The following is a 22,110-nucleotide window of genomic DNA, read 5'->3' as shown; positions in this document are numbered from 1 at the left end:
TAGGTGTGAATGTGAGTGTGCTTGGTTGTCTGTCTCTAAGTGTAGCCCTGTGATAGACTGGTGACCTGTCCAGGTGTCCCCTGCCTTCGCCCTAAGTCAGCTGGGATAGACTCCAGCCCCCCCGCGACCCTAGTGAGGATTAAGCGGTGGATAGATAACGGATGGATGGAATTTCTAATTTAGTTGAAAGAGATCCTCCCAAGGGCTGCAGTTGGTTAGCACTGTTGCCTCGCAGCAAGAAGGTTGCCGGTTTGCATCCCGGTGGGGGCACCAGGATCTTTCTGTGTGGAGTTTGCATGTTCTCCCCGTGCAGCGTCGGTTCTCTCCGGGTTCTCCGGCTTCCTCCCACAAGTTCAAAAACATGTTGAGGTTAATTGGTGATTCTAAATTGTCCATCGGTGTGAATGTGAGTCTGCTTGGTTGTCTGCCTCTAAGACATCCCCTGCGATGGACTGGCGGGGGACACCCTGGACTGGCGACCTGTCCAGGGTGTCCTGGGATAGGCTCCAGCCCCCCCCATGACCCTAGTGAGGAAGAAGCAGTGTACAGATAATGGATGGATGGAGATCCTCCCTATTTGTCTGAGTTCTATTATTTGAATAGAAAATAACACAGAAGTTATGGTAATTTGTTTTCCCAGTGGCATTTTGGATCAAAACAAATTTGCTGCCACTGTAGTCTCACTCTCCCCATTAAAATCTTTCTCTTTTTTACAAACCTGTGATATTTTTTTTTCAAGATTTGTTCCAGACGTAGAAAGGTGGCTGTTGACTATATTTCAACACTTCAAATGCAAAGTGTAAATATTTTCAAGCAGAAACCTCTAAGTAAAAAGGCTGTTTATTTGTCATTCAGGCTATTTGGAAAGAAAACCAAAGAATCCTGTGCACTGTCCATCCCCTGAACTCATTCAGTTCAAGTTCAGGTCCTCAGAGCTTTGTCAGACAACGCTGATACAAACAGCACCAACCATATAGTTTCCAGGATACCAGAGGTTTTGGCCATTTAAATCCCCTCACTGAACATGTGTAAATCCATCGAAATTTCTTTATTTTAATTCTTTTAATTTCTTTATCTGATAATTCAGAAAAAAAAAAATCAAATCATAATTTCCAACAGAATCCACAACACTGCTGACACTGAAATTTTAGAAATAACTCTTCACACCTCTCTTTGCATTTAGGCTAAAATTCTACGCGCCTTGACCTGATTTTCTTTCACTTTGTTTTTTGATTGCCTCTGTTTTGACGTCCTGCTGACATGTTTCCTTTGGCTGTGTTTTGTTGCACACCAGTAGCTGTGTGGCTCTCACACTTAAATGCGATATGTCATCGCAGTCTGACATTAAACAGAAGCTGTCTCTTCTTAAGACACCAGGAGCACACTGCAGCGGCAGAATATTTTAATAAAGTCACTGCTGTGGGAGATTACACAAGCACAAACTTGGTATTTCACACTGCAATATTTCTTAATATGCCCATCTGCAGTCACAATAGCAAATTTTTGTCTTGGTTTCAGCGTGCCTCCAGTGCGAGTGTTGTTGTTGTGAAGGCTTTAATGCAGGGACAACGGGTTGAATGGATAACAGGTCTAGAGGCAAATATGATAAAAGCAAAATCAAATCAGAACTCTTCAGGCGATCAATACATTCATCCAAACATTATTTTTAGCAAGTATAAGACGCAAACTAATTGGTAATGTAATTTACAGCATAAACACGCAATGTAATTCCACAGAGCTGCTGGCATTGTTTTCAACAGCAACTCATACAACAGATCCAGATTTTATTATGATATCCTGCAAATGCATTTTCATTTTTCCTTTACAAACGCCATCGTAGACAAGAATGTGGACCACTGAACAGTATCTGACTCAACACACTGGAGGATATCTGTGGTTATAGGAAGAGTAGTTCACTATTAGAAAGCACTCAGAGAATGCTGACCTCTAGCAAGGTTGAACAAACTTCCAGAGGTCACACTAACCGGCAAATAAGGGTCTTCTTTTTTTTGATGATACCTAAAAAATTAAGGTAGGAAAGATTTTTAAATTAGTAATGTTTCTCCGCCTATAGACATTGAAGAGTTATGAAAGCGTATCTCTAAAAAGCTGTCACTTATAGTACATCCACCCTTCCAACCCGTTGATGAGGCTATCTGAAACATAAAAAACTTGATACGTCTGTTGGCATTGAAGCTGGTCATGGGTGACACTGATGCCAAAAGCCACCTTGAGCGCATGTCAGACAGCAGTGGCTTTGGCAAAATGGCAGTTTTTGACTTCCACTTCTGACTAAATTTTTTAATTCTCCATCCATGGAACTCATTTGTCGATAGCTGTGACACTAGAAATATAATGTAATTTGGATCAGTCTCATCAGGACCACACTGGTATCAACACTGATCCAGCCCATCAGATCTGTGTGTGGTAGCACTCTGCTGTGTTTGTGGCTTAATCTTCCATCAAATTTAGTAGTTTTAGAGATAACATTTCTAAGAAGGGGACTGAAAACATTTCCTCGTAGGAGTAGGTAATAAACAGTATGCTTTCATACTGGCTGGCCAAGTGTGACACTTCTTGACATGTTTCACTTAAAAATCTTGAATGGGCTTATGGGTTAGTGGTACTGTGCAACAGAACACCTAAAGCAAGTTGACTGAACAAATACTTCAATTTTTCTTTAAATGGGCTGACAATATAATGGCTTGGAGAGGAGGTTTGTGCTTTTCCTTGTTTCTCCCTCTTCTGAGCACACAGTATGACACACAGCACACACATGCCTGGTCTATAATGTGGTCAATCTCATCTACAAATACTATCTGTTACCATGTCTATACTCTTTAGGATTATGTGACGATTTTTGAAAGATTCCACAAGGTAAGTGGAAAAGTTGCCCTCTGGTGGTAACTTTTCATTTTTATTTTTGTTAGTGATGATTTGGAATAAAGACTTCTGAGTGGTCTGATCCATAACCTTGAAAGGTTTATGTCAGCACCGTCACTCCCTGTGTGGGCTGATGTAAAGAAATCAAGACAAGCTCCAGATTTTTCCATAATTAGTTTTGAATTAAACTGTCACCAGCAGCGCCGCATCAGACTTTGTTGTCAGTGCTCTCACCTCTGTGTGTCATGACACATCAGAGCACAGTCCATGCTCTTTAAACCTCTCGTGTTTCTGTAGCATCGAATTGATATGTTTAATCCCACGCTATTAATATGCTTAAAGTGCTGAGGCTGCTGAATTGCCTCAAACTGAATGATTGGATTTCATTCATGTGTCAGCAAACATATAGAAAAAGTCTGTTCTTCAATCTGGAATTGTATTTAGTAAAAAGTCAGTCTTAGCAAGCCTTTTCAGAGCACCACTAAAAGCATTCCCAGTCCTGTATATATTCAAATAATTTTCTCTTTGAAGGATTTACATCTTAATAACCATGATTCAGAAATTAACCACACTGCTAAATGGACTCAAAAGTAAACCGCAGACCAAGTGTAAGAGGCTTGATGGTTTCATATTAAGTGGAGTATCCAGCATTATTAATATTCCACTTTCATGTTCAAGTTGTGCTGATGAGCCAAGGGTTTGCTGTTCAGGCCAGGCTGAGGGTGCTGCATGCCAGCAGCCTGAGAGAGTTAAGTAAAAATCTTCTACATAGGTTGCTTCCAAGTGGGCAGAGCCTTCTCATTGAAGGCTGTTTAGGGAATTGCCAGGAATTTAAAAGTTAAGAGAATAGCTTTTGCTTGAAATCAAATAAAAAAAAGAAGTTGAAAACAGTGTTTTTTTGTGCAAGGCAAGAACAAAGAATGTGGAATTGTTCTCACTGTGAATGAAAGACAGAAACTCTTTGAAGATGGAGCACCACTTTGTCACTGAAGAAATAAAGTCTGGACAGAAAAATACTGTTATTTGGACAAAGGCAAATGTCAAATCACACCTGCATTTGGTAGGTGTTGTGACTGAACACCTTCAAAATGCCTCTTTGAGCAAGGCTGTACTCACATGTCCGCGTACATGATGCAAAAACAGAGGATGGCAGGGAGCAGGTGAGCTTTCAGCCGAGAAAACCAGCTCAGCGGTACACCCTGCTATCCCCTGCCGCTGTTTTATCCTGTCCGTGGCACTCAGGTTTACCCCTTGGCCTGACTGGATGCTGGTTTAACACATTAGTATTAGCACTCTGAATTCCCTGTGTGGACAAGTACCACCTGGCAGGCACTGCTGCTCTGCGTGAGTCAGAACACTCCAGCCATTAACACACGGCAGGTACCATGGTACCGGCAAAGAATCAAGCTCATGAGGCAATGTTATCCTATACACACACACACACACACACATAGCTTTTCTCCTGCTCTGACTCAAACTGATACTATAAGCGCCCCCCAGAGAGCGATAGACTGACATGACTTCTACCAGGCTTCTCTTCAGGTAAACCCTGTACACAGCATATCCCACTAGCAGATAGGCATGGAGATGTTCACTATTCCACTACGCTGTCAGAAAGAACACATTAAATGAATACTACATAGGTCAATCAAATAGAAACTCATTATTTCCTGTTAAACTTAGTTTTCTTTTCAGAAAACCAATTAGCACATATTTGCTTCATGTATACATGTTCTGTCGTAATGCAGTGTGTTTAGCAGACAGGGCCATAGACAGGATTCTAAAAGCACGAGCAGTTATAAATACAACTTCACCGGTCAGTCTGATTGAGGCCCCATGTAGCAGGGCCAGAAATCACTACTACTGGTGCTCCCTCCCTCCTCCTCACACTTCCCTTCTCCTCCAACCATGCTGTAAAAGGCCCCAAAATGATTTCAAAAACAGATGAGTAACAATACAACCGAAGAGTTAATATTAAATAATTATGTCAATATTTACCTAAAAGACATCTTTAACCATTCTGAAAGCATTCGTTTTCGACTTAAGTCTTGGTTTGACTTACATCTCATTGGAAACTTTACAAGCAGCATTCAAACGCCTGCAAGAGGTCACCAATGTTTTTGAAGTTACTTTCTGTTTATCAGTGACCAGAATGGATGACAACAACCTGCTGAGCTACTAGAAGGTGGAGGAGGTTCCTACTGGCCCATAAGTCTGAGAGTAATGTGCACCAACAATCCTTTAATGGGCTGATAGCACTGGTGTTAGGGATCTCGCCACTGTTATTTTATAGATCTGAGGATTAAATGAGAAATAAGTCAGCAGCTTGTTCTGCTGCCCCCAAATTGTCTAAAAACAGTTGAGAGAGCTTCAGAGTGATTACCAAAAAAGAAATCGTTAACACAGGACCTAGCTTAATTACGTACATGCTCTTCTGACAAAACCCGGCAGAAACACACAAAAAAAAAAACCTACCCGATATGGTCAATGAATCAAAGAGCAGATCTACCCTTCAAAGAGACACAGACTGCATATTGACAGGGCAGAGCTTCAGGATTAGAAATCCTGTTGCTACAGGGATTGCCTGGGCCTCTCTTTGAACTCTCTGTACAGGTCTGCACTGCATCACTCTGCAAAGACAGAAAGATCCTTTTCACAGCTATTTTCGACACGCTCCATCCCCATGGTGGCCTCTTTGTCTGGCCAGCAATCACTTGTCACCTTTGTCACCTTGTAAGCAACAACCACAGGAGTCTGTATCTGGCTTAACAGCCCTATTGGGATACACTTACAGTAAGAGCATGAAGTATTTTTTAATGTCATTATACTGTCCACACAGTTAACCATTAAGCATGATACTTTTGCTTTATTGGATCACCATGTCTTTTCACCTTGGGTTTTCTACGTCTCTCTCTTCCTCTGTCACCCTCTCACTCTCCTGATCTCACTCTTCTCTCTTGTTTTTTCTGTCATTCTGACTCACGACAGTATATCATGCACACACTCACACACACGACAGTAGCTTTCACAGCACACACTCAAGTCCGATAATTCAGCCTCCATAACTCACTATAACATACACAAACACATGCACACTTACACATTAGCTACAGCAGGGCTTCAAGATTAGCAGCTACTATGACCATGACACACCAGGAGAGAAAGTACAACACACAGAGCCGCGCTAACACACTGTACAATCACATTGCTGGAGGTACTGACACACACACACACACACACACACACACACACACTTAATACTACCACAATAGCATAAGCATATCCGTCAATGGCACCATACGTGTCTGTGTGCCTGTTAACACACTGTTAAATCCCACACACACACACACACACACACACACACACACACTCTGGCCCAGATCCCTCTTATGAAGCAGCACTGTTTGGAGGAATGTACAGCAGAGGGGTGGGGGGAACGCCACAGCTCCTGAGTATCTCCATGGAAACAGGCTGGAGAGCAGCATATCCCGCTCAATGTAGTGTCAGAGACTGAGGATGAATCCAGTCCTCATTAGGGAAGCCAAACCGCACCAAACAGAAGGCGGGTGATTCCATTAATAATTGCAACTGCTCTTTTACCCCCCCCAAAAAAATGTAAAAAAAAAAATACAATCACATACACACCTGGATCAGGGCTTTCCTCATGCTCAAAGTGTAATTCTTCACCAAGATATTGTCTACTCAGGCTGATTAATACATATTGTATGGTTTTCCCTCGCTCTAATGCAGTATCATTGTTGCTTTCATTGATTTTCTACAGACACCTCACATTTAGAATTTTACTAGAATATCAACTGACAGTTGACATGGAATGGGGAAATCATTCTGGAGGCAGAATGGAAAGTGATGATGACACACTGATAAAAACACCAAAACACAGGGGACTTGATTCAAATAAGCACTAATAACTTCTAAGAATTTGCTGTTGATGCTGCCTCAGAATCCCACTAACCTAAAAGCCTGCCAGTGTGGCTCTCACTGTAGGTCAGGTGCTACAAGATGCATTGAAGTGCAGAGGAAGCCTTTCCTGAGATTCTTTTAAAGTGACATGGTAGCATGCATTTGCCTGAAAATTAAAGCTGCAAAGAGAAATTTAAGGTTTAGTCTATGAAACTGCTGGAATCCCATTTAACATACAAAGTTATACTAAGCATTCATACTGGGACCACTCATTGTTCCACCAACATTGTGGCCCATCAGGAGGTCAACATTTGTGATTTTCACAGCTGAAACTTCCACTATTCACAGTTATTAACCTATGTCAAAAACTGGCCAAGCGAGTACATGTTTCCACATGTTCTCAGCACAAAACAATAAATTGTATCAATCTTGCTCTTTGCTGCCAATATCCAGCTCACTCCTCTGAATGCTCTTTATATTCACTCTTCCACTCACTCATACACCCACACAGCTTCACTCACTACCTAACATGGTATTGTACCAAGCACCACTCGAAGGGATTAAAACTGGGAACCAGGATTCTGGTTATTTCCGTCCAGCTTCCCTTCCTTTAGCCACAGGACTGAATATCAGGTGTCCAGGAACCATTAAGATAAAAGAGCTGAGATTAAACGTTAATGATCCCTGTGGGGGTCCTTGGGTCACTGCAGCAGCAAATGAATAAAGACACACTCTAGAAAAGAATACAAGAGATCAAACATATTGTAAGTAAAGAAAACTATTTAAAAAATAAGGCAACTGTTAAAGTCACTAAAAGCGAGAAACCTTTGTTGTAAAAAGAATAGTCTTGGATTTTGGACCACGGGTTGGATGAAGCAAGACATGATGAAATTTTACGCAATACACCAACATTTTATAGAAATGATTAGTCATGAATTGAGTAAATGATCTTTCACTGATTTGCTACGATAAGTGAAAATGAAATTAAAATAATCCTTCGTCACAGACCTCTATAACAGTGGTTCTCAAACTTTTTGAACCACGACCCCCAAGAAAACATAAGTTTGGGTTTGTGACCCCCCCCATTTTGATTTTTTAATATATCATGAGTAATAACTTTGCTGTTCATGCATTAATGCGTTAAAAATTTATTTGTTAATTCCACAGATTAATCTTTTTACATCAGGGGTGTCCAATCCTGCATGTTTTAGACGTTTCCCTCTTCCAACACACCTGATTCACATGATCAGGATCGTTATCAGGCTTCTGCAGAGCTTGATGATGAGCTGATCATTTGAATCAGGTGTGTTGGAAGAGGGAAACATCTGAAACATGCAGGATTGTGGCCCTCGAGGAGCAGGATTGGACACCCCTGCTTTACATGAACACATTAATTTTCTTTTGAATGAATTGAATTTATTTTGAACAAATGAAAGGGGAAAAAATATAAAGACAAAAGAAAATTATTTTAAAGAGAGCATTAAAACGAGTAAAAAAGAATAATAATATCACATAATCAAATCATAATAATAACAAGTTCAAAAAAGGAGTGGGAAGAAGTATGCACTTGTAATTTTGAAAGCCCTAATAAAAATTTGTTTGATAAATGTAGGCTTTTTTTGTTTATTTTTTTACTATCCCTGAAATTATCTTGGGACCCCCATGGGGGTTCAGACCCCAGTTTGAGAACCACTGCTCTATAACACATGCAGCGATTTGAAAATCTGTAAATTCACAGTGAAAGAAAATGCATGTGCGTGCCATCTTTAAATATCATGCATTGTTAACTGTTTATATCATGTAATTTTACAGTCAAGGGTCATATTGGCGTTTGTCACACACATGTGCAAAGCATGTACAACATCAACAGACACTATGTCTACCAGTTCATGTAGGTTCATGTGTTTAACTATAAATATGATCTAGTATATTCACTGCTAAAACTGCTAAGGAGATGTTTATCTACAACAATGTGATTACAATAGTCTACAGTGTTTGCTTTTGATGTGATCTGCAAGTCAGTGAGTCACTAGCACGTGCAAGATGGTGACAAGACAGACGAAGGATGTGGAGTTGTAACAGTCTGAGATCTGAATAGGTAAGCTGCTAAAAGAAACCTAATTCTGACTCATGAAGAGGTACATTAATTGCGGGATCCCAGAGAAGTGTCATTCCTTGAGATGGTTGTAATCAACACCCTCAGCTGTCACTGCTGAAGAAAACTGAAACAAGGATTTATTCCCATTGTTAAAGTTAAAACCTAGAGGGACGTGCAGTTTTGTGCAGCTCAATGGGCAGATTAAACTAATAACGTGCTAAATTTGAAATGTTTTACATTTGCATTTTAGAATTACCCTGTGACCCTGCAAAAGAATGAAGTGGTTATGGCCAATGGATGGATAGATGGATTTTGGAATTGCAAGCTTCTGTGACTACAATGCACAGTAATCACCACCATGAACAAATAGAACATCAAGCTTTGCGCAGCGCAACATAAAATAAAAAAGGAAACCATCTTAGCTGTCCTAGTTTGATTTTCATGGTATGTCTTGATCACGCAATACAGACACACCATAGCAATGAGTGTTCAGCACTATAGATAAGACAACATAAAGGCTAAAATAAGACTGAATGTTTTGCTTGTCACTTTCAGTTTAACCGAATTCCCTGGTATTTTGTTGCTGTCCTTCTCTGCACCCAGCAATGAATCTGCTTGTCAGTTAATGGCTGGTTAATCTTTCCTTCCTGACCTCCAAACCTCTGCAAAAACAAAGGGAATAGATGCCATCAACAGCCTGCAGTACTGCAGCTTAAGCCTAAAATAAAGCACTCACTGAGTGAAACTAAGAAGGCAGATAAATAAACCACTCATTTTAGGGACTACGGCTGTATGCAACATAGGTATACCTAGGCAAAGTATGGCTGTTGGGACTTTACAAATATTCCTATAACTCTGTTTTCTTTAATGGAATTACTAAAGCACCTGCATTTTTGTCACACAAAAAAACAACCATGCATTTTCATTACCTATTTTGTTGCAAATCGCAATAATTATAAGGATATTCTATTCTATTCTATTTCATAAATTTAATATAGTTCTTTTAGAAATATGACAAAATCTGCTGGATTTAAAATATACAAATAAACAATACTTGAATGTTCCTTGGCCTTTTTCACCTCAATTATATGCCTGTTGTTATCCATCCACAATCTTTACCATTTTGATTTGGGTCAGTGTCTTGTTGGAACACAAAACTGACTCCAAGACCCAACCTTCTGGCTGATGATCTTAGGTTTTACTAAAAATGCGGAGCTAATCATCTTTCTTCTTTATTCCATTTACTTTGTGTAAAGTACCAGTTCTACTGGCACCAAAACAGCTCCAGAGCATGATACTACAACCATCATGTTTGATGGCTGGTTTGGTGTTCTTCGGGTTAAAGGCCTTAGCTTCTCTCCTTCAAACATGTTGCTGATCATTGTGGCCAAATAACACATTTTTGTTCCACTGATCACAGGACTTTCCTCCAGAAGACCTTTTCTTTGATCATGTGATCAGCAGCAAACTTCAGTCAAGCTTTGAGCTGCTGTTTCTATACAAAGGTCTTTGTGTTGGCATGGCAGCCACTCAGCTTATGGAGATGTAAAACATACATGGTTATGGACACTGACGCATTTGCTCCAGTAGCTTCTAAATTATTGCAGACCTGCTTTTTGTTCATTCTAAATTGACTCTTGACCATCCTGAAAAACTGTCTCTCAGCAGCAGGTGACGGCTGGTGTCTTCTTCCTAATTGTAGCAGTGACACAACTGTGCCATGTACTTTATACTTACAATTGTTTTCACAGAGTATTTAGGCAACTGAAGCATGTTTGAAATGGTTCAAAATGTATTTTTTGACTTGTTTAAGTCAATGACTTGCTTTTTCAGATCTTCGCTGAGCTCCTCACACTTTCCCATTGTAGTGTTTGTGGCTGAGTCTAATGACTGTATCACATGGACCCTATTTAAATTGGCTCAGAGGAGTCAGCAGCTGTAGTCAATTGTGACTCATGAGAAGTTAAAAGGCCATGTCACCAAGTAAACTTGATTAACACAGCTTTCTAGACAATCAAAACTGACAATTGAAGTTACTATGTGTATAGTTTTTGATCCAGCAGATTTTGTCAGGCCTATAATAGATCTATAAAAGAACCAAAATGCACTTTTTTGTGGCACAAGACACATGTGCTGTAATCATTCCATCATAGAAAATTGAGAGTTGAAAACTCTCTACTGCCATGACATACATGGTTTTGTGTATATCAGTAAATGTAGTAAAAGTTTTGTATGTGTCTGCACATACACAACACCAAACAGAGCTCCTTCAAATGTTAATGCAGGGTTTTGTACTGCATGAACTTAAACACAAAATTCTGCTGCAATTGTCACATGGGCAAACGTTTGGGCACCGTTCTCCGAATACATTTTCATTACCTTCATAAACTCAGTAGTTCTTTATGGATTTGTTCATCAGTGACAATCCAGAGTATGTTTCCTGACTCTTCACACCTTGTGCTAACACTCACCCACAAAGGGATCCTCTAAACAACTGACTAAAGATCTGAAATGAATATCATTAAGAAGGGGCAGTTAAGGAAAACTGTGGAATTTAAGACGTGATCCTGAAGAGTAAAAATACTTTCAGATTTGACTGCACGTCTGCTGGGCAGAAAGGCAAATCAAAACCTCGATATGACTGCAAAAGAGCTGTCTGAAGGTTTAGCTCCGTAGGAGTGGTGGTTTGGCATTCTACTATGCAGCACTGATGCACAAAAAAGCATCTACAATCATCAGAAGGACACATTACCTGCAACCTGATCGAAAATCACAGTATGAAGTTCGCAAAGCAACATCAAAATAAGTCATAGCCATGTTAGAAACAAGTAGACACATGCGCTTAAAACTGAGTTCTTCAGCCAACACCAAAGGTATGATTGGGAAAAAATGAGCAGCCTTTGATGAAAAGAACATCTTGCCATCTGCTAAGCATGAGGGTAAAAATATTCTTCTTTGGGCTTGTGTAGCAGCTGGTGGCACAGGAACCATTGCATGGACAGTGGGAACAACAGATTCCACGATATGTCGTACAGTTAGTCAAAAAACTGAAACTAAAAAGAGGCTGGCTTCTACAACTGAAGAATGCATACCTCAAAATCCTAAGGAACAGATCCATTTCATGAGGCAGGTGTGTAGTAGATGGGCAAAAGTATCCGAATGTTTTACTCAGGTTCCCGCACACTATCTAACTTGCAAAGACACATTTACTAGAGCGACATTTTGGTGCTCGACCTTCTTTAGGCAAATAGTGATAACTACCTTAAAATCCACCATAAACTACTTCAAGAAATGCAAGTCAAAGCTTTTGGAACAGCCCTTACTGTCCCCTGACCTGAACATCATTGAAAATGTGTGCGTAAATTTAAACATGTTCAGCCTGCCAGACAGGCTAAATAACCTCAGAGTTGAAAGTGATCAATTCAAGGAAGAGTGGCTGAAAATTTTTAAATCAAGAGTCGAGAAAATTCTGGGAACAATAAAAATTGAAAGGATGCAGATGACGTTTCATCGCTCTGAATTTAAACCACTAGTGTCAAAAACCCTATTCAATAAATATATCACATGGTGGTTGATCAGTCTCTCAGTCAAGCTGTTCAGTCAAGAGGTTGACAACCACTGCTGCCAAATACAGGTACAGTCCTCAGAGGAAGACTCCAAATGATTCAGGTCAAGCTACCACCACTGGTACTTGGACTTCACCAACATGCTATGAAGTACTGTGAGCTATCTCAAAACGTAATCGATTCATTCCCTTAAAATCTACTGCAACTTTTATTTACCAACAGAGGATTAATCCCAATTTTTTGCCCACTTAAACGCTCTTGTTCTATGAATTTTGCATACAAGACATCACATGACACCATAACAGGCATGAATAGAAATTTGGTGAGTGCATTCATGGTTTGGATGGAGTTAACTGATTTAAAGGAATATATCTAGAATTACGCTTTTTATAATAATACTTTTTCACTTGCTTCTTGATAGTTTGATAAGAAGATCCATACCACTGGCGCGTATGTACGCTAAATACTAAACTGCAGCCAGAAGTCAACATAGATTAGCATAAAGGCTGGAAATAGGGAAACAGCTAGCCTGACCCTGTTCAAAGGTAGCAAAAATCCACCTACGAGCCTTTCTAAAGTGCATTGAAATGTTAACTTGACAATTGGCTGCATTCTATTTCTTTGCCGGGACCAGTTGCCAGGCAACCAACAGAGTGGTTACTGCTCCAGGCTAAGAAACAGTCCACCACATCACCCCTATTAAAGGGTAAGTTGTCGCTTTTACACTCACTTGGTCCCAGTCTTTACATGAAGCTAAGCTAACCAGCTGATGGCTCCACCTACATATTTATCGCACAGTCCTAGCAGTACGTAGCAGAAGTCATGCTGTCAGTATGTTGTCTATTCTGTTCAACACTTGCTGTACATGCTCTTGTGTGTAATACACATTGCAGGCTCTAGGGGCTGCTCGTGGAGCTTTGCGCTCTTACTCCAGCTAAATTAAGCATTTCAGGATGTAAGTGGATCTGCTGGAGAATCAAAGCAGAAAAAAAGCCGCCTGGGAGCTGCGAGGAGCTGAGACTCTGCTCCTGTGAGATCCTCCTCTGCATCCCAATGCCATGCATGACAAACGACCACGTCAGCCAGACACCTTGCTACACAGGAGCGCAGCCTGATTCAGTCCACACAGCTGTCTGAGCGTGCCTGTATGAACACATATAGGTGAGGGTTTCAGCCCTGTGTACAGTATGTAAGGAGCGGGAGCTTGTTGCAAGGGCAAATGTAGTATACAGTTTGTGCATATGTGTGTGTGTGTGTGTGACTGCATATGTCAACAGACGAGGATTAATGCTGCCAGTGATAAAGCGTATCTCTCATTCCGCCGCTGCGTATCACTGTACAGCTACAGAGCTTAGCATGCTATCTGTATGCAAACATGAATGAGCGTGGATGTGCATACATTTTTGGGCGAAACAGATTTATTGCGTTTTCTTTCTTTTTTCAGATCATACCAAACACATTTCTGCTTTTCTTGGCGAATTCATACAGGAGCTCAACGAAGCACAAGACACTGTCAATGGTTTCAACTCGCACACACAGAAGAGTCCTGTAGTCCTGTCAAACAGCAGAATGCAGGATTTGGATCCCGCTGCACCACTAGCTAGTCTCCATCTCCTGATATGACATTAAGAAGGGTGTGTATTCGGAAGGTGAAGGTGATGAACTCTCATTAGGTCACTTAGGGGTTCATGCTTTGCAGAGTCAGTCCCAGCATGTGATTGAAGGATTTGCCAGAAGGATTGCACCGTTCAGCTGTTGGCCAGCAGGTTTCCAAAATCACAGAGTGATGGAGTAAGTTCTCCTGCAGCCCCCCATCCCCTCCTCTCCTCATCCACCCCCATGCCGCTATCCTCATTCCCCCTTTCTCTCTACTCTTCATCTTGACTTTCCTCTATCGATGACAAACAAAGCATGAAGATACGCAGATAAAGACAACAAGAGATTTTTTTCCCTCTCTTTATAACCCAATTGAATCCTTAAAAATGATTACATAATGATCAGCTACGGGTATTGAAGAAGATATCCTGTCAGTTATGTTGAAACCAGAGATTCTTTCGACATTTGTGGGCATAAGAAGATTAATGGAGAGCTGTTTGGCCACACTGTCAAGATAAAAATCCCCTTGTTGCCCATCGAGAAGCCTGGTTGAAGAGCAATTCCTCCCACCCTAATGGATTCTGTTATACTCACATACATCAACATACACACACGCCAGCACAGACCGCTGCAATTGTTGGGGAGAAGAGGTTCTTTTCCTCCAAAACTAAAGCCAAATGTAATTGTCTGAGAGAGCTTTTTCTGAATTCCATCCATTGCAAGGAATATCAATTACCTAATCTGCTGTGGCAACTTCTCATCGACCTGTTAAATCCACACAAGCACACACACACATACGGCTGTAACAGTTCCACAGAAAATGTCTTGGAAAAAAATGCCCCCCAAAAAAAAGACTAGAATTCTTTTTCCCAGATGAGTCTGAGTCTTCTTACCTTGTTGCGAGTCTATGTTCCGGAGACATTGGAGCACATATGCGGCGCGTCTTCACACGGTGATAGGGAAGCAGCGGACAGTCATGCAGAGGTGTGTCACATCTGAGCACGGAGGGGAAAGCAGGATTTCTCCTCTGTTTTTCTGTTCCTTTCTTGTTATTTCTTTCCAAAGCCCACAGAGGAATGATGCACTGACATAGGAGGAAGAAGAGGAGGAGGAGGAGGAAGAGGAGGTGGAGGAGGAAGAGGAGGAGGTGGAGGTGGAGAAGGAGAAGGAGGAAGAGGAGGAGAGGGAAGGCTGAGGAGGGAGCAGTCTGCCGGGCTGGGCTGCTGTGGATCACCTGGAGCAGTGTTGGGCTCTGCATTTACTCCTCCACTGCAGCAGTGCGAGGCAGCGGCGCGAGCTGCATGTTGCTCCCACAGATCACCATAAAACAAGGACACGGAGTCTCCATCTGCTGGATTCAGGATTCTGCAGCTCTGTAGCTCCACGCGCTCCTATCCCCATCAGCATGCACACTCATGCTGTCTCTTCTCCCTTCTGGGGTTCTATATCTGCATTTCTCTGTTTTTGTGCCTTCGCCTCACACTTCTCTCCCTCTGAGGAGGGGTTATAACAAGTCAGAAACCAGTTGCCATGATATCTAGCTCTCAGTTTTCCTGCTCTGTGTCCTCGTATTGACTGGTGCATGTGGTCATATGTCTGGTGCTCTTGGTGATAAAATACCAAGCTCAATAAAGCCTCAGCCAACCTCACGCTCTCCCTGCGATGACATCACTCCTCTGACCAAAAAGGAGGGAGTCGTTTCCTGGTCTTGTCGGGACCCTGCTGACGTCACAGAGATCAGACACGTTTCTCATGCCATGTGCAGGTGTTTAAATGGCATTCAGTCCATCAAGAAAGTTAAGCAACAATGAACAGGATGCTAAAACTAATAGTTCCACTTCAGGTCAGCATGGCACTAGCTCTAAGATTACTACAACCCCAAACTTGCACACATGTCCTCTCTTTGGAAGTCCTGAGACTACCTCTTACCCAAACTACAGCCGCACATTCCACCAAGCAGCAAAGCATTTCATTTTCAAGTTCAGTCGTCCTCACATTCCCCTCACGTCCGTTACCAGCCTCTTCTCTGTCCTACAGCACAGCAGAGCTTCAAAGGTTGAGAGACAATCTGACACAGAAATAAATACAGATTGGCAAAAGATCATATTGATTTTAGGCCAAACGTGAGAGGATTTGATATTCTGAAGAACACGGGTACTACTCAAGAGAAATATGCGTGCTCCTTCTCTAGTTGAAAATGACATGTAAGCAATAACTGAAGCAGACAGGAAAGAATGGCACAGAAAATATTGTGCATGTAAGAGCTCTCACCAAAAGCCATGATATGCAGTTTTCTTGTAATCCATCATGTGGCAGTGTGTGTGCAGAGTGACAGCAAATCAAAATGTACTGAAAATGGTCTTCATGTGGATTACAGTATCCACATTAGAAAGCTACAAGACCATTCATAAAATCTAAATGAAAAAAAAGAGTTGTGTTTGCCAAAGCACTGTGGACACAAAGAGCTAGCTTAGCGACAAGTACAGGGAAGCCTGAGATGAAACCAAGTGAGAAATATAATGATAAATCTAGAAAGGGAAGCTCTCTGGATTATAAGTGATCCCAGACTTCAAGTTTTTACCCTCAGTGAAACACTACAGGCTGGTAAAAGTCATCAGAAATGTGCACGGCAAGTCAGTCTTGCCAAATGCAAGGAACACAATAATGGCAGTACTGAAATTATTAAAATAGTTGGCACATAACTGTCGAAAGACTTTTTCATTAAATTGAATTAAGGACATTTCCAACCACACAGAGGCACAGTACTATCCCTGTGCTTTGGGGATTCTTTTGCATTTAGTCCCAACACATTAACACTTACACTGTTTACACCAACTGTTTAGCAGCACACGCAACCAAATTCAGTAAACACAGTCTTCCAAGGCAACATGGCACACTGTCTCTACTGGGCTGTGAAAATGGCCAGTTTTTGAAATACACTGGTCGCCACAGAATGTCATGGCAGCAGTTGGATGTGCTATCAAAGTGAACAGTCCCACCTAGTGGCGTGATTCTGTTAAAGTTTAAACTCTCCCTCTGACATTAAATCATAAACAGCATCACTGCTCCTGATGTTTGGCTTGCTCGCTTTATATTCCCTGAAATGATCTGGTCTGCACACTCATTAACATTCTGCCTCAACCTTGAGAAAATGATGACTAAGGTATGATCAAGAGCAAGTTCTGCAGGTGGCTGATAAAGAAAAAAAAAATCTAACAATCCTTTAGGTTACGCACATCAAAAAAGCAGAGATGGTCCCGTATCTACACTTCATCAGAAGGCTTTGTGCTGACAAAGCCTGTAAAGCCACAGTGGGACACTACATGATGATTAACTCGCAGATAATCTCAGACGTGTGGTTGAGCTGAAACTCCAGTGTCAGCTCATTTGCAAACGTAAAAAGACCTTTTCGGATTATGATTAATATATGATCGTTTTTCAAGCACCACTAAAGCTCTCGAACTTGATGTGTGGGTTTCTTTTTGTTACATAGGTTTTGTGATTTTCAAACAAGGCTACAACACAAGCTAGCAGTTGGTGCTTTGAGAATGACGCACAAAACAAAGAAATAAAACCTCTGTAGCCAAAATGACGTGAAAATCTTCAATCGTTGGTCAGGTACACACCAACAAAGAAAGTTTTATTCTCATGTCAGAAGAATTACGAGAATATTGTCTTGTGTTTCTCTGTAGTTATTCTGACTCAGGCCACGCGTTTCTCACGGCTTTCCCCTCCGCTTCCACTATTTGCATGTTGCCTTTTTTTTAAATCCCCTTCACTACGGGAAACAACAACAAGCATCTCTGGACAGAAACCTAAGTGCTGAAAAGTTTTGCTGAGGATTCGGATGTTGCAATAAAGCAGACCTGCTAGTTTTTTTTTCTGTGAATTATCCATTTCAGTGACCGTGTGCACCTCCCTGCCTGCAAATGTTCTACCCAAACAGATCCCCAAGCATTATTTTGAGTGAACACTGTCAGTGCATCCTGTTCTTAGCACCACCCAAGATAATTGTGATTGGTTAAAGGAAATACAAACACGCTAGGGCCGTATGTCTCCCATAGAATAATGATTAGGTACAAATTCTGCATTCTACTCACATTGTAATACTTTGATGACTAAGAAAGAGTGCAGACCGCACTGTTTTCAAATATCACATGGGTTGTAGGCTGATAAACATGGAGAGAGCAGCAGTGACAGTAAGCTCAGGAATGTTACTGAAGCACACCATGTCATTTAGTCTTTATCCTCTATGTACCTGCTTCTGTCCGTCATGTAAGAGAATCATATTTTAATGGCATAAATGAAGAAATAAATCTAAGATTACTCTTAGGTTACTCTAATGATTTCATCTTGGCCTTTGGCTTCAAAAGCATCACAGTGGCAGTGAGGTATTTGAGGTTTGTGCTGATGTGAGGTAGCATTTCATCATCTACAATGCCTTAAAAAATGCCAAGAGAAAGGCAGCGGACCCCTGCAGTGCTTTTTCCTTGGATGGATCTCTGTGCCCTGACCCCAGCTGACAGGAGGATTCGTGCAGAGTTTACCTAATTAACAACTATCTCCTCTTTGCTCTATGTTCAAATTCTCCACGCATCATAACACCACCACACTATCTCAAGTTTGCTCACCGTCTTTGCCCAACTGTTCTCTATAAGGTTGTCTCAAGCACATGTAACATAAACATGCTCAGCACACAGGATGGAAAGCAGCAGTTAATCCTTGTGACTGTAAGTAGGGCTCAGCGGTTTGGGAAGAATATCTACAGTCTTCGCTGTGTAACACATTTTAAAAAGGTGATGGAGCACTGATGCAGACACCATCAAAAGTCTGACTGTCACACAAAAAGGAGATCATGAATTTGTAAAATCATTCACACGACAGTTTCAACTCCAAAGTAATGTTGCTTCATGTCTGCAACTATTTGCTACACATTAATTTTGCAACACATTAACCTTATCAACTTTGAAAGATAATAATATATCCGTTTTGTGTTTAAAGTGCCCCTGCAGTCATTGATTTAACTCCTAAAAAGCCATTTTTGTGTATCAAAGTTACATAATTAGAAAAACAATTCATGAAAATAATGTATTCCTGTCTGAATCCGCTCATTGCAGCTGGAGCTCATGAGCATTATGGAGCACACGGTGAAACTGCTCTACGTTACACAATGGCAAGCTGCAATGTTAGAGTAATTCAGCCATATATGTTCGAACCGATTCTGAAAGCCCCACCCTACAAGGATTGATCCAATGGCGACTGCAAATTTTGCTTATGATATGGCTTCTCGCATATGAAAGCACCATACAGACATCTTTACAAGGGAAAAAACGCTTCACTTTTCCCAGGAGAGGGTCTTTAAAGCTTGATGAGTTGCCACCAAGTGGTCAAAAATAAATAAATGAATGCAGTTTAAAGCTACAGTTTGATCATTAAAGGCGTCATACTGAAGAGCATTGTTCTTTCATTTTTCTTACTGTCAACAAGTCACTCTCTCTGTACTTTACTGCCCTGTCTGTGGCTCCCAGTTTAAGACTAAGGAAGACATGAGTACAAAAGTCTGAGACAGCCTTTGTGTAAATTAATACTGTGATCACTTAAGATTAAATGTTGTTTTCATCTCACTTAGATAACTGCAACAGCCCTTTACCTGCCTGAACCAGAAAGCTAGTGATCAACTTCAGACTGTAAAGTACGTAGCTGCCAGACTTTTGACCAGAACCAAGAGATATGATCATATCATTCTGTTACAGTCTCTTTACACTGGCTCCCAGCATATTTAGGTTAAAAGATTTCACTGATTCCTTTTAAGGCCCATCATGACCTCTCTGCTAGCAACAGTTCAGGTCTTTTAGTACTGTACACACCTGTATGCACTTTGAGACAGAGGCCATCTGTCTCTTCCATACTGTTAGAACTACCATTACATGTCACTAACTCTGTGTTTCCCCGAAGGTCCTGTGTTTCTTCTCTCTGCAGATATCTCTGGATCTGGAGCTACACGTCTCTGATCTGCAATTTCTGGCCTCACCGACCTCCAAAATGTTCATTGTTCTGTTCGTATTGTTTGTTTGTTCTCCTGCTTTCCTCCACACCTTCATCCCCACTCTCACCCTCACTGGTTGAGGCAGATGTCAACCTTCCCTGAGCCTGGTTCTGTCTGAGGTATTTTTTCCCTTCCCATTAAAGGAGGGGTTTTCGCCGACTGCTTGCTCATAAAGAATCCAAAGGCGACTTTGGATTGTTGGGTTCTCTGTTCCTTGTTTAGAATTCATAAGGTCTTTACCTTACTATGTGAAGTGCTATGAGACGACATATGTTGTGAATTGGCGCTATAAAAACTGAATTAAATTGAATTGAATTGTTCCAGGGGCCAAGCTGACAACTAAAGGGGAAACGAAAAAGTAGGCAGGAGTTTTTGCATTTGGGACCTAAAGGCTCTGGAACAATTTGCCTGAGGAAATCAGGTCAGCAGTGTTTTAATTTTCAGCAAATTGCCGCGTATTTCCTTCAATAATATTAATATCAATATTACACTGAGTTGGTTTCACATGCTGTTTGTATTTGTCTTTTAAAATCTGATGACTTAATGACTTGTTTTATTTTGCTGCCTTTTGAAACACTTAGACACTTGGATTTTGAAGTGCTCCATAAATTAATAGATTAGATTGATTGAATTATTATTATCATCATCATCATTATACAGTCTATGGCTGAAACTCAGTGGAGGTCTAGAGGAATAAGTTACACTATATCACGCCGTGGCTATACAGACAATATATCCATGTAGGATAAACAGAGTTTTGGTTTCGGTCTTTTTATTTGATTTGCTGAAAGTGGAACATAAGCAATCCCTCTGAGTGGCCTTAATACTATTACCAAATTACAGCTGGACATGGTGACCAGGTGAATAAGGACAGGAACCGAGAAGGTTCCAGCACCACACTGTCATTCCTTCACGTCACTGCTTGTATAAAGCCGTTCGACGAAATGTAACTGACAGAGCTGCCTATTAGTCTGAATGACCCCTCGTCATTAAGACTGACTTAATCACCCCTCCCCTCCGCTTACCTGAGTCCTTCTCAAAGAAAAGACAGCAGTGAGTCTGTAGTAGCCATGGTAACACCTGTGACAAATGAAAAGATGGATGACAGATATAGTACAATACAGCTGAGTCACTCCACACACACACATTGACTGAATGGAGGGGAGCAGCACAAAGGGAACATGTGGGCATTTCTAGACAGAAGAAACTTGAGGGAAGAAGCTGTGGGTCCCCTCCATTCTCAATGGATTTAACCTAGGGAAAAATACCGCCCCACCCCCAGCCCACCCCCCCTCCACCTCCAAACACATGTACACTAATCCTGAGACACCTCACCCACACACCCTGCATCACTGGGCGCCGCTGACTGATCGCTGTAGGAATCAGGAATACTGTGGCAAGTGGAAAATCATTCAGACACTGACTCATTGTGGCTCTGCACAACTTCACACAGTTTCTAACATGCACACTTTGTGCGTCCAGGTGCGACGCCCTGGTGTCTGATGGTCTAATTCAGCCCTCCATCAGAGCTCATGTAGATGCACCTGAGATTAACCAACAACAACAACAACAACAACAACAAGGGGCTGCGCTGCGCTGCGGGCTCGCTTCATGCGCTCACACTGTGCGTCCTTCCTACCTTTTTCAGCGCTGACATCTTCCGCCTCGTAGAAGGTCACTTCTTCTTCTTCTTCTTCGATAGTGAACGGGAGATAAATAAGTGGACGGCGATCATGTCCCCTGGTATCCGTGAAAATGCTCATTGCCTTGTTCGTTGGAAACATCTGCAGCAGAGCAGCCGTAGTTCCCCATGATGAAAGCGGCTCCTGTGGGTTTTCTTGTCCGACGCAAGTGCTGCTGCAGCGGCAGACTTCATCTTCTGAAGATGACTTAGAAGGCGCTGATGTTCTGCTCACTGGAAGCGCTGCTGCTCTGGTGAAAGCAGCCCTCTATCAGACGCCATTTTCACAAAGTCTGCACCCACAGTCACCCATTTCTGT

The 22,110-nt window shown here is 41.5% G+C and overlaps 1 protein-coding gene across 1 annotated transcript in view; it reads right to left on the bottom strand.

The window, feature by feature from the left end:
* The window catches only part of LOC103359253 (disks large-associated protein 2-like), a 110,345-nt gene extending 88,543 nt beyond the window's left edge, over nucleotides 1–21,802 (bottom strand). The window contains exons 1-2 of the mRNA XM_008284498.1: nucleotides 21,750–21,802; nucleotides 21,136–21,190 (exon numbers count right to left, since the gene is read on the bottom strand). Coding sequence (XP_008282720.1) covers nucleotides 21,136–21,190; nucleotides 21,750–21,767 — 73 coding nt within the window. The 5' untranslated portion in view covers nucleotides 21,768–21,802. The remainder of the gene's footprint in view (nucleotides 1–21,135; nucleotides 21,191–21,749) is intronic.
* Nucleotides 21,803–22,110: the final 308 nt, after the last annotated feature.

The sequence above is a fragment of the Stegastes partitus genome, unplaced genomic scaffold (genome assembly GCF_000690725.1).
Source record: "Stegastes partitus isolate 25-593 unplaced genomic scaffold, Stegastes_partitus-1.0.2 Scaffold9, whole genome shotgun sequence".
NCBI classification, from domain to species: domain Eukaryota; kingdom Metazoa; phylum Chordata; class Actinopteri; family Pomacentridae; genus Stegastes; species Stegastes partitus.
Note: the sequence above shows the minus strand (reverse complement) of the source record. Positions and strands in the feature narration are given on the sequence as shown.